A 12228-nucleotide genomic window follows, 5' to 3' on the forward strand; every position below is an offset into this window, starting at 1 on the left:
TTTGAAAGTCCGTTTTTTTGACGGAAAGCACTGAATTGCATTGACGAATTTTTTTTTTTTTGGGCGAAAATCCCGAAATTCGACAATTTCGGTAATTCGACCGCAATTGCATATACCCCTTATTGAAAAACATAAGTCTGTTACATATTCACATGCAATGTTCAAAACAGACTGCATGAACAATGGGAGTTTATGTATAAAATGAGATCTAGTAGCAAACAATTTTGTTATTTACGTGTATCAAGAAATGTTACTTTTATCGTGAAATCTGCAACACTAAACCGTAAATGAAGAACCATTGATGGATTGTGATTGACATCTACAAAAACCTAAGTATAAATAACCAATCCACAGAACTATTGATTTGATATCTAGAAAAAACAATCACAATCAAAGTATGAACTACCAACAGTAAATGCTCCCACCCACAAGATAGCTTAACTCCACTTATGCCAGAGAACAGTGAATCACACAGGCTTCCAGAGGAAGGCCAGCAAGCCGAAACACTTTGGAGATACGGTTCGTCGCCCAGAAGAACGGATAGTAAGGACACTGATACTTCTATGAAGCGCCGGGTGTACAAAAACTGAGCTAGCACAGCAAGGAACATCGCAAGCGGAAAGGACAGATGGGTGGCGCCCAAAGGAGAACAAAAAGTGAGTCTCTGCAAGTGAGGGTGTGTGTCCGGCAAAAGGTTCTGCAGAGATCGAGTCGGCACATTCCCTCCCCAGGCAACGACAAGCCAGGTGCAGGACGCAAGCTCACAGGGAAGTCTGGAACAAGACCAACCGAGGAAGCGGGCACGGCACCCAGAGCAGAGTCAGCCCGGAGCCCCTTTGTTTATCCTGAACGCTGCCCGAGTCCCACAGTCTGAGACAAACGGCCGCAACGATAGCGCTCAAGACCGCACAGACTTTTAGCCGCTGTAGCGACACGGGATGCTGGTCTCAGCCAATGATCACCATCAGTGGTAATCTCATTCATCTCCTCATTAGATGCGGAGTGCACGGATCTTTCAAATGAACTGATTTTTGCACCACAGTACTTTACATATTTGATGCAATATTTATTTATGCATTAATGCACTGTAAATGCATACTCCATTTTAATTAATCATAAGTAAAAGTTTCAGAGCTAGTTCAGCTCTTATAGCATTTCATTGGCAGATATCGATCATTACACAACAAATGTTTTAACAAGCCTGACTACAGGCATTAGACACCGAGGGGCGATAGCGCAGTTGGGTAAAACCAGTCTTATACCGATTATTTTAAAAGGGGAGTTGACATCCCCTATAACTGCAGAACACCCTGTTCACATTGGCAACATAACTCAGTGCGCAGACCTTTCCATCCCTTCGCAATCTTATGAATTTTATGAATAAAACTGTTCTGTTATTGACGACAGGTTTTGGCCTCTAGACAAGAAGAAGGATGCAGAGTTCAGAAAAGCAGTATGTGACTGGTTGAAGAAAATTTCTGTAAGTTCTGTTCTAATGAATGGATTTTTATCTCGAACACTGTCCAATGTCTATTATTATTATTATTATTATTATTATTATTATTATTATTATTATTATTATTATTATTATTATTATTATTATTATTATTATTATTATTATTATTATTATTATTATTATTATTATTAATTATTATTATTAATTATTATTTTTTTTTTTTGTGTAGTTTAGCTAATTATACCTACTTTCTCTGGCAGGGTCCACAGGTTATCCACAGGATAACAATGGGATATGATGGAGCGACAGCGGATTGGGCACTCATCGATCAAAGCTTTCTGGCCTCCCAGGATGCAACGGACCCGTCCATTTATCCCCGCCCACTGGCTCAGGCAAATCAGTTTTTTTTGTTTGGTGCGGCAGGAGCCGGACCATGGACAGAAGGCTGCTGTTTTTTTAGCAGCCCTAAGCTTTCTTATGATGTTTTTATAGTCTTACTAGTTTTGAGTGATCTTTCTAAACGGCGTCTTATACGCTTAGAGTCGCTCCAACAACTCGCCGCCGGGTCGCGACAACGCTTACCCACCAGTACAGTGCTGTTTCGGCGGGTGTCTGTGTCGGATATACTAGCAGGTCCAGCAGACCTGTGGCCGGAGCACGGGGAGAAGGTAAGGCATCCGTTCCGCTTAGTAGGGGAATACGGACACAGCCGCACTGTATTGGGAGGAGTCTACCAAACGGTAGCTGACGTAGGTGCACCAGTACTAGGCCTTAGGGATCTTAGGCACCAGGAATAGCATGAGGCCGCGATCCCTTTGATGTCAGCAGGGGGAGTTGGATGCTCTCCTGGTCGCCCCTCCCCCCCGGTTCATGACCAGTTTCTGCCGAGTCTCCCGCCATGAACTGTTTCCTCGCTTCCGTCCCAGATGCTACCACGAGGGGCCCCGGTCGCAGCATAGGCGGCTGTGTGACTGCTGCATCTGTGTTCACTTAGCGTCTGTTCACTATAGCTTCATGGAGCAGCAGTGTACACTAGTAGCGCCTGGATCCACTCAGAGTTCGTTAACGTATTGATCGATCCTGGAAGCGAGGCGAGTCTCCCTGTATCCCACTCTGAGTACGGGCTATACAGCACTAAATCTCAATCTACTTTTTTGAGTACGAATAGTTAGATTGCGTATGAGTCTGTATACATTTACTGTGGTTTCCTTCGCATTGCGTCTGAATACGTTGGATCTGTTGAAACAGAATTCAGTAATATGTGCTCCTACATGCTTAAAAATGTTTGTAGTTGATGATGTGCTCGTATGACTAAATCACATGTGATTAGGGAACCCAGTCCTGGGCCATTTTTTTTCAATCCCGGGTATCTGGATTGAAAAATGGCCAATCCCGGGATTGGCATTTTGCTATGTGGCCGCCCCCTCGCCCCACCCTGCGCACACAACTCGCCATATACCGCGGGTGTGGAACATCCTCTAAACTCTGCTGGCGGCTCCCTGCAGCGGCTGACTGCGCAGCATGACCGGAACAAGGAAGCCGGGAAGCGTCTAAGCGTCCTGTGGACGCTCAACGCTGATCCCTCAATCCCCGAGATTGGAGCTTCCAATCCCGGGATTGAATCATGGCCATTTTTGGCCCTAAATCCCGGGCAACCATACATGTGACTGACTGCTAGTGTGATCGCTGACTTTACTATATGTTGTCAGTTGTTTTTTCTGATCCTCAATGCTGGTGCATGGGTAGGGTCAGATTGTATATCGCTTTAGAAGGTTTAAAGTGATTACAGTTTCAAATTGTGTATTACACTGAAAATGCTGATTATTATGTCTAAGAGCGGCAAAGGTGACAAAGGTACACTTATCATGTTTGTCTTATCTCAGGATCTGGTTCAGGATGATTTATGTGCAAATTGTTTTGTTTTTCAACAATATACAAGACAGATCCCTGTACAGATGGATCCACCTTGGGCTGTGTTTCCACAGACCTTGTCCAGTATAGCTGAGCGAATAATTCCTATAGCTTCTGTACCAGGAATGGGGTACACTATTAACTATTACATGCAGCTCCCTACCTACGGTATATCATTTCTCCCAGCAGCTAGATTCTCAAATGAAACAAGCTGATAAACCGGTGGTAAGTAAATCTTCACCTTCACAGGCTACACATGAGGATTCATCAGAAGATGAGAGCTCAAGTTACTATTTTCGGCATACGAAGAGGAGGAAGAAGGTCTCGGCTCAGTGTATATAGCAGAGTTAATTAGAGCAATGAAAGCCATTCTATCCTTAGAAGATACAACAGAGCCTGTGTTGACCAAGGCACCTGTGTTTAAACGTCCCAAAACAGTTAAGACTGAGTTTCCAGGGTCAGATCAGCTGATGGAAGAGGCTTGGGTTACACCCAATTAAAAAATATAGGATTCCCAAAAAAATTGGATTCCAATTATACTTTTCCAGCTGGAGATTGTTTAAAAAGGGAGTTGGCTCCTAAAGTAGATAGCATGTGATTCGACTAGTGCGAAAATCTATTTTGCCTTCAATATCATTAAATGAGGTCATGGATAGGAGAGTGGATGGTTTCCTAAAAAACATGTTTTCTCTGTCTGTAGCAGTCATAAAGCCAGCCATGGCTTCAGCTTGGATGGCAAAGGCAGTGGCTGCCTGGGCTGATGCGTTGGAAGGGGATTTTTCATCAGCTTTCAGGGAGCAAAAATCCCATATAGCTCATATTAAACAGGCTGCAGTATTCTTGGAAGAAGCGGCATTAGATATGGGTGGTATTGCTTCTAGGGCATCAGCCTTAACAATAGCTGCTCGCAGAGCAGTTTGGTTACGTACGTGGAAAGCTGATTCAAAATCCAAGAAGGTTTTGGAATCTCTTCCTTTTTTCTGGAAATTTTCTTTTTGGTTAAAAAATTGACAGATATTCTGGAGTCAGAAGCAGACTCCATGAAGGTAAAGTTTCCTTCCACATATATTTCCAAACCTAAGGGTCTAGCTTTCCGGCCCTTTCGGTCTCTGGTAAAAGTGATCGCAAGCAGCCCCAATACAATAAGTTTGGTAAGTCAAAAAAGCATTGGGTTACCAGATGGCCAGCTTCCAAACCAGAAGACAAGCCATCAGCCTGATGGTGCAGGCCTCCACCTGGGGGAACCCAGGGTAGGGGGCTGACTACTTCAGTTTGCATAGATCTGTCAGCAGTCTACAACCGATGCCTTGGTGCAGGAAAATGTATCTCCTAGATTTTGGTTTTTCCCTTCAAGAAGCATCCTCCTCAAAGGTTCTTCAGCAGCAGCCTGTCTCTGGTAGAGACTAAGGCCAGGGCTTTGCAAGAAGCAGTTCAGAAATTGCTTCAGTCAGCAGTAGTTATTCCAGTACCCCCTGCACAATGAGGACAGGGTTTTTACTCCAACCTGTTTTTGGTTCAGAAGCCAAATGGGTCATTTCAGCCCATTCTTAATCTCAAAATGCTAAACAAATACATCTGGGTACCACGGTTTCACATGGAGACTTTACATTCCATAGTTTTGGCCAAGGAACCAGGGGATTATATGGTATCCCTGGATATTCAGGATGCTTACCCACATGTTCCTATAGCACTGTCACATCAATGTTCTCAGGTATACTATCCTCCAGCAGCATTTTCAGTTCCAGGCCCTACCATTTGGGTTAGCCACAGCCCCCAGAGTATTTACCAAGATTATGGTGGTTATGGCAGCTTATCTCCGCAAGCAGGGGAAAATAATTTTTCCATACCTCGACGACCTTTTAATCTTGGCACAGTCACAGGAATTGCTCCGATGTCTTCTCCAACAGACAATAACATGTCTGCAGAGGCACGGGTGGCTCATAAATTGGGCAAAATCATCTCTGGTTCCGTCACAAAAGATGATTCACTTGGGGGCTTTACTGGATTCAGGTCTGCAGAGTATTTTTACCTCTGAACAAGATATCCAAGGTACAGTCAAGGATTCGGGACTTGTTACACAGTCAAACTGTATCCATTCACGTGTAATACGAGTGATGGGTTTGATGGTGTCAACATTCGACATGCTTGAGTATGCACAATTCCACTCAAGACTTCTGCAGCATCTTATTCTTGTCAGATGGAATGGAGTACATCAGACAAAGAAACAGACTATGGTACTTTCGGTAAAAGTAAGGAGGTCATTAACCTGGTGGCTACAAACATCCCATCTAGACAAGGGGAGACCCTTTTGGATACCAGATTGAGAAATCCTGAACACAGATGCCAGTCTTCAGGGCTGGGGAGCAGTGTCCGGAAAATGGTGGTTCCAGGGACAATGGACCAAATCTGCTGCCAGATGTTGCCTGCCAATCTGTTGGCATTTTGAGCCATATACATGGCACTGATTCAAAGCAAAGAACATTCTTCAAGGAAAACCAGTCCACGTCCGCTCGGACAATGCAACGGCAGTAGCGTACCTCAACCATCAGGGAGGAACTCGCAGCCAAAAAGCAATGAAGAAGGTAAGTCGCATACTAAAGTAGACAGAACTCTCTAGCCTTTTCCGCAGTGTTCGTTCCGGGAGTCCTAAACTGGGAAGCAGATTTTCTCAGTCGACACACCATCCAAGCAACCGAATGGCCTCTACACCCGGAGGTCTTCCAGACTAGTAGACAAATGGGGGTTGCCAGAGAGATCTCATGGCGTCCCGCCTGAACAACAAAGTGCCTGCATACGGGTCAAGAACAAAGGATCCCAGAGCGATCTTGGTGGACGCCTTGTCGGTAAGTTGGGACTTTCATCTGGCTTTTCTGTTTCCTCCAATCACCCTATTACCCAGGGTGGTAAGGAAAATAAAGCAAGCAAAGGGTGCCGTGATTCTAATAGCTCCGGCTTGGCCAAGCCGACATTGGTACACAGATCTGCAGAGAATGTCGATAGATGCTCCATTTCTGCTCCCTCAACGTCCAGACCTACTGACGCAGGGTCCTTGTTATCGCAGACATCCGGATCGGCTGTCTTTGACGGCGTGGCTCTTATTTTATTTATTTATTACCAGTTATTTATATAGCGCACACATATTCCGCAGCGCTTTACAGAGAATATTTGCCCATTCACATCAGTCCCTGCCCCAGTGGAGCTTACAATCTAGATTCCCTATCACATGTACACTCACACACATTCATGCAAGGGTTAATTTTTTTGTTGGGAGCCAATTAACCTACCAGTATATTTTTGGATTGTGGGAGGAAACCGGAGTACCCGGAGGAAACCCACGCAAGTACGGGGAGAATATACAAACTCCACACAGTTAGGGCCATGGTGGGAATTGAACCCATGACCTCAGTGCTGTGAGGCAGTAATGCTAACCATTACACCATCCGTACTGCTCTTGAAACATCTCTCCTAAAGTCAAGAGGATTCTCACAACAGGTAATTCAAACTATGCTCAGAGCAAGGAAACCTTCCTTAGCTCGTATTTATCACCGAATATGGCAAGGCTATATTCATTGGTGCAGTGAAAGAAATGTGGACCAGAAATCTTTCAGTTTCCAGGGTCTTAGCATTCCTTTAGGCAGGAATGGATAAAGGTGGCTGCCTTGAGAGTGCAAATATCGGCATTGACTGTATGGTTCCAAAAGAAAATTGCCAACTTACAGGCTGTGCATACTTTTTTCCAGGGAATGCTGCGCATTCAACCTCCTTTTGTTCTGACTACCGTACTGTGGGACTTAAGTTTAGTCCTGAAAGCTCTTCAAGTTGCCCCATTTGAACCACTTAAAGTGGATCTTAAGTGGTTGACAGCTAAAGTGCTCTTTCTACTGACTATGGCATCAGCTAGAATAGTATCAGATCTAGGGGCACTGTCATGTCGTTCCCAACTTCTGAAAGTGTATATGTATGAATGATAAATAAATTTTTTAATATAATAATTTATTTTATTTAATCATTATTTATTATCAAGATAAAGCAGTTCTTAGAACTAGGTCTGCAGATTTTCCTAAGGTGGTGTCTAAATTCCACCTTAATGAAGAAATTGTAATCCTGGCTTTTCAGGTATCTGGACTTTCTGCAGGAAATGTATTGCTGGACGTGGTCCGTGCATTAAGGATCTATGGGGATCGTACCAGTGCCATCAGAAAGACCGATTCTCTCTTCATTCTCTACGGATTTCACAAGAGAGGATGGCCTGCTAATAAACAGACGCTGGCAAGATGGCAAGTTCAGAAGCATATTCGCAAGCTGATCTCCCTGTTTCAGATAATGTATCTGCTCACTATTCGTAAGGTAGGTCCTTCATGGGTAGCACAACATGGTGCTTAGGCAGAACAGATATGTAAGGCAACCACATGGTCTTCCGTTAACACATTCATTAGACATTATGCCTTGGATACTTTTGTTGCTCATGATGCTGAATTCGGGCGTAAGGTTCTCCTGTCCAATCAGGAGCGTCCCCACCATTAAATTGCTTTGGGAAATCCCATTGTTATCCTGTGGATAACCTGTGGACCCTGCCGTAGAAATATACGTTATGGTAAGAATTTACTGATAACGGTATTTCTCCTAAGTCCACAGGGATCCCACCCTGACGCACCTGATTTGAGGATCCTTCTACTCGCTAACCTCTTCCTTCTTATATGGAAGGGTGTGCATGTGTGTTCTTATCGCCTGATTATGGTTCTACATAATGCTCCTACCTTGTGCTTTGGAATACAACTGATTTGTCTGAGCCAGTGGGCGGGGATATATGGACGGGCCCGTTGCATCCTGGGAGGCTAGAAAGCTTTGATTGTTGCCAATCCGCTGTCGCTCCATCATATCCCATTGTTATCCTGTGGACTTAGGAGAAATACTGTTATCAACGGTAAGTTCTTACCATAACGTTTATTTTTACAGGAAGACGTTGGTAATGGCTTTCCTCAAGTTGTAGCATCAATCTTTCTTTCACCAGGAGGTCCGAAGTTTGTGCATCTGTTGTACCACTTTGCAAGATATGTTTTATTACAGCATATTAAAAGAGATGTTGACAGTAAGTTTATTAATTTATTTTATTTTCTCCATCCATTTCTTAAAGTGCCTGGTGTTGGCTGTGTATTCATTTTAAATACTTCCCTTCCCCAGTCCCAACACGCTTAGTGCGTTCTGGAGGAACTGGTCATTTTTGTAAACTATTCCCCTGCCTTCAGTCTCGCATGCTAAAAGACATTAAGTGCAAACACTGCATAAGAAGGTAATTTACAAAACACCATGGCTATAGAATAGCTAACAATTATAGTTAGTACATGCCTAGTTATCTATTGGCTGCAGATCAGTGGATGGGGCTTGTTTTTGTTCTGTTTTTAGTTGTGCATTTGTGTTTTATAGAGCTGAAGATATTGCTACTCTGATTTGAGAAGCAACACCTCTTCAGCATTCTTAAAGCCATATATTGTGAATAGTAATTCTAATCTGAATTCACTTAACTCCTTGTCTATTTTTGGGGCAGGGGTCCATTTTTAATTTGTAAGTTCTGCACCACTTATAGCAGAATTTCCTTTCACAGCTTTTCTATTTCATGTCTAGACAGTATAGTTTGCTCTTGTTTTTTCTCCCATAGGTGGCGATTCGTATATCCCAGATTCTCTGCAATGTAGGATTCAGGACCCACAGAAAGCTGTTGCTAGAAGTAAGGTGGCTCGTCGTAGATACCTGCTAACACTGCAGAGAGAAAACATTGTAATAGGACAGTATCAGAAAAAATCACAGTAAGTACTGACCATGTAAATAATTATTTTATATATATATATATATATATATATATATATATATATATATATATATATATATATATTCTCTCTCTCTCTCTCTCTCTCTCTCTCTCTCTCTCTCTCTCTCTCTCTCTCTCTCTCTCTCTCTCGGGAAGTGTGCTGCAAAACCACTTAATTGAGCTTGTCATTTTACGTATCGAGATAATGGGCATGTATTGACAACTGTGTATACAAGCTGATGTGCCAGGTTTGAACTGGGCAAAGGTTTGCTGGGTGTGACATAACTTTTCCCCCCTCCTCCCCCTACCCCCCTTCCCAATGCCCTTAGGACAGTGGTTCCCATACTGTGTGCCGTGGCTCCCTGGGGTGCCTCGGGACACTTGCAGGGGTGCCTTGGATTGGTGATCCAGGACCAATTCAAATTATTTATGGTCCATATAAAAGGCAAAACCAGTGCTGGTGGCTGCCAGTCATAAAATATGTTGCCAAACAGAAGCAAATCTTGTCCCTCACCACACAACTGACCCTAAGTTTAACCTAAAAACACAATCTACTTAATTTAATATTTCTTTCTAAATTTCTCAATAAGAAATTATTGGCCTAGGGGTGCCGTGAAAAAAATTCTGATACTGTAGGGTGCCGTGATTCAAATAAGTTTGGGAACCACTGCCTTAGGAGTTAAATTTGGAAAAAATCCCTGCTTAGTGGGTGGCTGCAAATAACTGTCAGTTTCTAGACCACTGAGCAGGTCACATGTTCCAGGTCTCCCAGCAGGGAAAATTCACCAACGCTCACATTTTCCAGAGCACAATGGTGATTCTTTGTAAATGGCACTTGGACATTTTGCTCATAAATCCGAAAATAAAGCCACTAATTACAACACCAATATTTTTCTATTTATGGACCAAATGTGTAAATTTGGTGTATGATGTGTCCTGCTCGGTCAGTAACCTCATATGATTGACATTTTCTAAGTCGTCATTCTGCTTTTAATATGAGATAATCAATGACCTGTTTCATATTGAATCAACTGGTATTTCAGTAATCCTTAAACACTTTTTTTTTTCCCCTCCACAATTTTCTTAAGTTAAAAAATAAATTACAGCTCCTATCTCATCAAGAAGTGCATTTTTAATCTTACCATTTAGGAAAACCACTTAAAGAGAACTTTATGGTTACTCTGGTGAGGCCCTTTAAAATAAAATTGTGCTTTCCATAATATATTCACTCACCCATTGGGGATTGTTGGTCCTATGATTTCCGCCTGCCTACTCCTGACCCCCCACCCCTACCTCTTGCCCCTATTATTACAAACTGTAAATCCATACAAAAATAAAGCTGGAGCCTCAAATGGTTATTGTTCGTTCATGAAATGTTTCCACTTGTTGATGTATGCAGTTATGGAAGTGTGTGGGGTGGTTGTGTGTTTTTTTTTTTTTTAGATTTTTTTTTTTTTATTCCACATCCCCCCCCCCCTACCCTCCCTCTGTCCCTTCATATTGAGTTACTATTGCTGTATTTTTCTTTTCTTTGTTTCAAGGTTGCTTGTAAAACATATAAGGGACTTGCGCTCTGAGTATGCAAGATTGCAGACTCAATACAGGTAAGTTAATTTAAATGCAAAGATGGCAAGCACTCATTGTGTTGACTTTTTTATTAAAACTGTTTTAATCATGACTGTCAAACTAAGTTTCTGTTGGTTTGTGGTTATCAAATATATAGATGTTTCACACCTAGACTTCTATTAATATTTCATCCTGTTAGGTAATGAGATGGTTCTGTACACTTTCCTAAATTTATTATTCTCTGGCCAAGTAGAACAAACAGGAACAGTAAAGATACACAATGAGTAACCTTTAACGGCAATGTTATTTCCAAAGGTATATTCATTAGTATGAGCAGTGATTTGTATAGGTAATATAAAGTAAAAGATGGCAATGCACAGCCTACCAAATATAAGGTCAATAATGAGCGTTCTGGGTAAGGTGTCTACAGTTTAGCCTACGGTCAGGGGCTCTGGAATCTTCTTGCACAAACAACCGCAAGTCTAAGAGAGAAATTAAAATACAGAGTTAAGGGACAAGAAGGCTAGTCAGCAATCCGGATGGCCAGATTACTCCATTCAGCTGAGCGAATAAAAAAAACTGGTGGGTCACCCAATAGAAAATATATAATATAATATATAATATAATATAATATATATATATTTTCAGAAAGCAGTTGTAATTTTACTTATTTAAAAAAAAAAAAAAAAAGGGCTGCTTTAAATGTGTCTGCTGCAACTTGCAGGCTATTACATTTGGCCCAGTCTGTTACTTCCTGTACTGCATTTGACCCTGCCACTCTCTGCAAGCTTTGCGATGTTAATGAGTAAGGGATGCACTGTAAAATCAGGGGATTCATATAATTAAAATCCCCTAAAGGACGAAAACCGTTTCATGATGCAATCACATTGCAATGTTTAATTGTGCCTATACACTATTTTGAAAGCCAAATAAGTTATTTTAGAATGAATTGGCCTCCAATTGCATTGTGCAGAAGGCAAAAACACTACATATTCCTGTGTTGGGTGTTTTTTTTTTTTTTTTTTTAATCAATATTGATATGCTACTAGTCCACTATTGGAGGAACATTGTTTTGGATACATTTCAGTTATCAACCTTTAGATTGTATGCATACACATGTTAACATTACTGATAATGAGTTATTCCTCGTTTTTATAAAAAGTACTCCCTAAAAATGAGAGGGGTTGTTTTACTATATCAGGTGTAAGAAAAGCAGCACAGCTGCTGGATTTGAACAATAGACAGAAAAAATAAGAATTTACTTACCGATAATTCTATTTCTCGTAGTCCGTAGTGGATGCTGGGGACTCCGTCAGGACCATGGGGTTTAGCGGCTCCGCAGGAGACAGGGCACAATAATAAAAGCTTTAGGATCAGGTGGTGTGCACTGGCTCCTCCCCCTATGACCCTCCTCCAAGCCTCAGTTAGGATACTGTGCCCGGACGAGCGTGCATAATAAGGAAGGATATTGAATCCCGGGTAAGACTCA

General features: G+C 42.1%; 1 protein-coding gene across 1 annotated transcript in view; it reads left to right on the forward strand.

Annotated features, from left to right (window-relative positions):
* The window catches only part of HAUS6 (HAUS augmin like complex subunit 6), a 199397-nt gene that overhangs the window by 55828 nt on the left and 131341 nt on the right, over window positions 1-12228 (forward strand). The window contains exons 3-6 of the mRNA XM_063914178.1: window positions 1408-1480; window positions 8324-8456; window positions 9024-9171; window positions 10715-10777. Of these exons, the coding sequence (XP_063770248.1) occupies window positions 1408-1480; window positions 8324-8456; window positions 9024-9171; window positions 10715-10777 (417 nt within the window). The remainder of the gene's footprint in view (window positions 1-1407; window positions 1481-8323; window positions 8457-9023; window positions 9172-10714; window positions 10778-12228) is intronic.

This window comes from Pseudophryne corroboree, chromosome 1 (assembly GCF_028390025.1).
Source record: "Pseudophryne corroboree isolate aPseCor3 chromosome 1, aPseCor3.hap2, whole genome shotgun sequence".
NCBI classification, from domain to species: Eukaryota; Metazoa; Chordata; class Amphibia; order Anura; family Myobatrachidae; genus Pseudophryne; species Pseudophryne corroboree.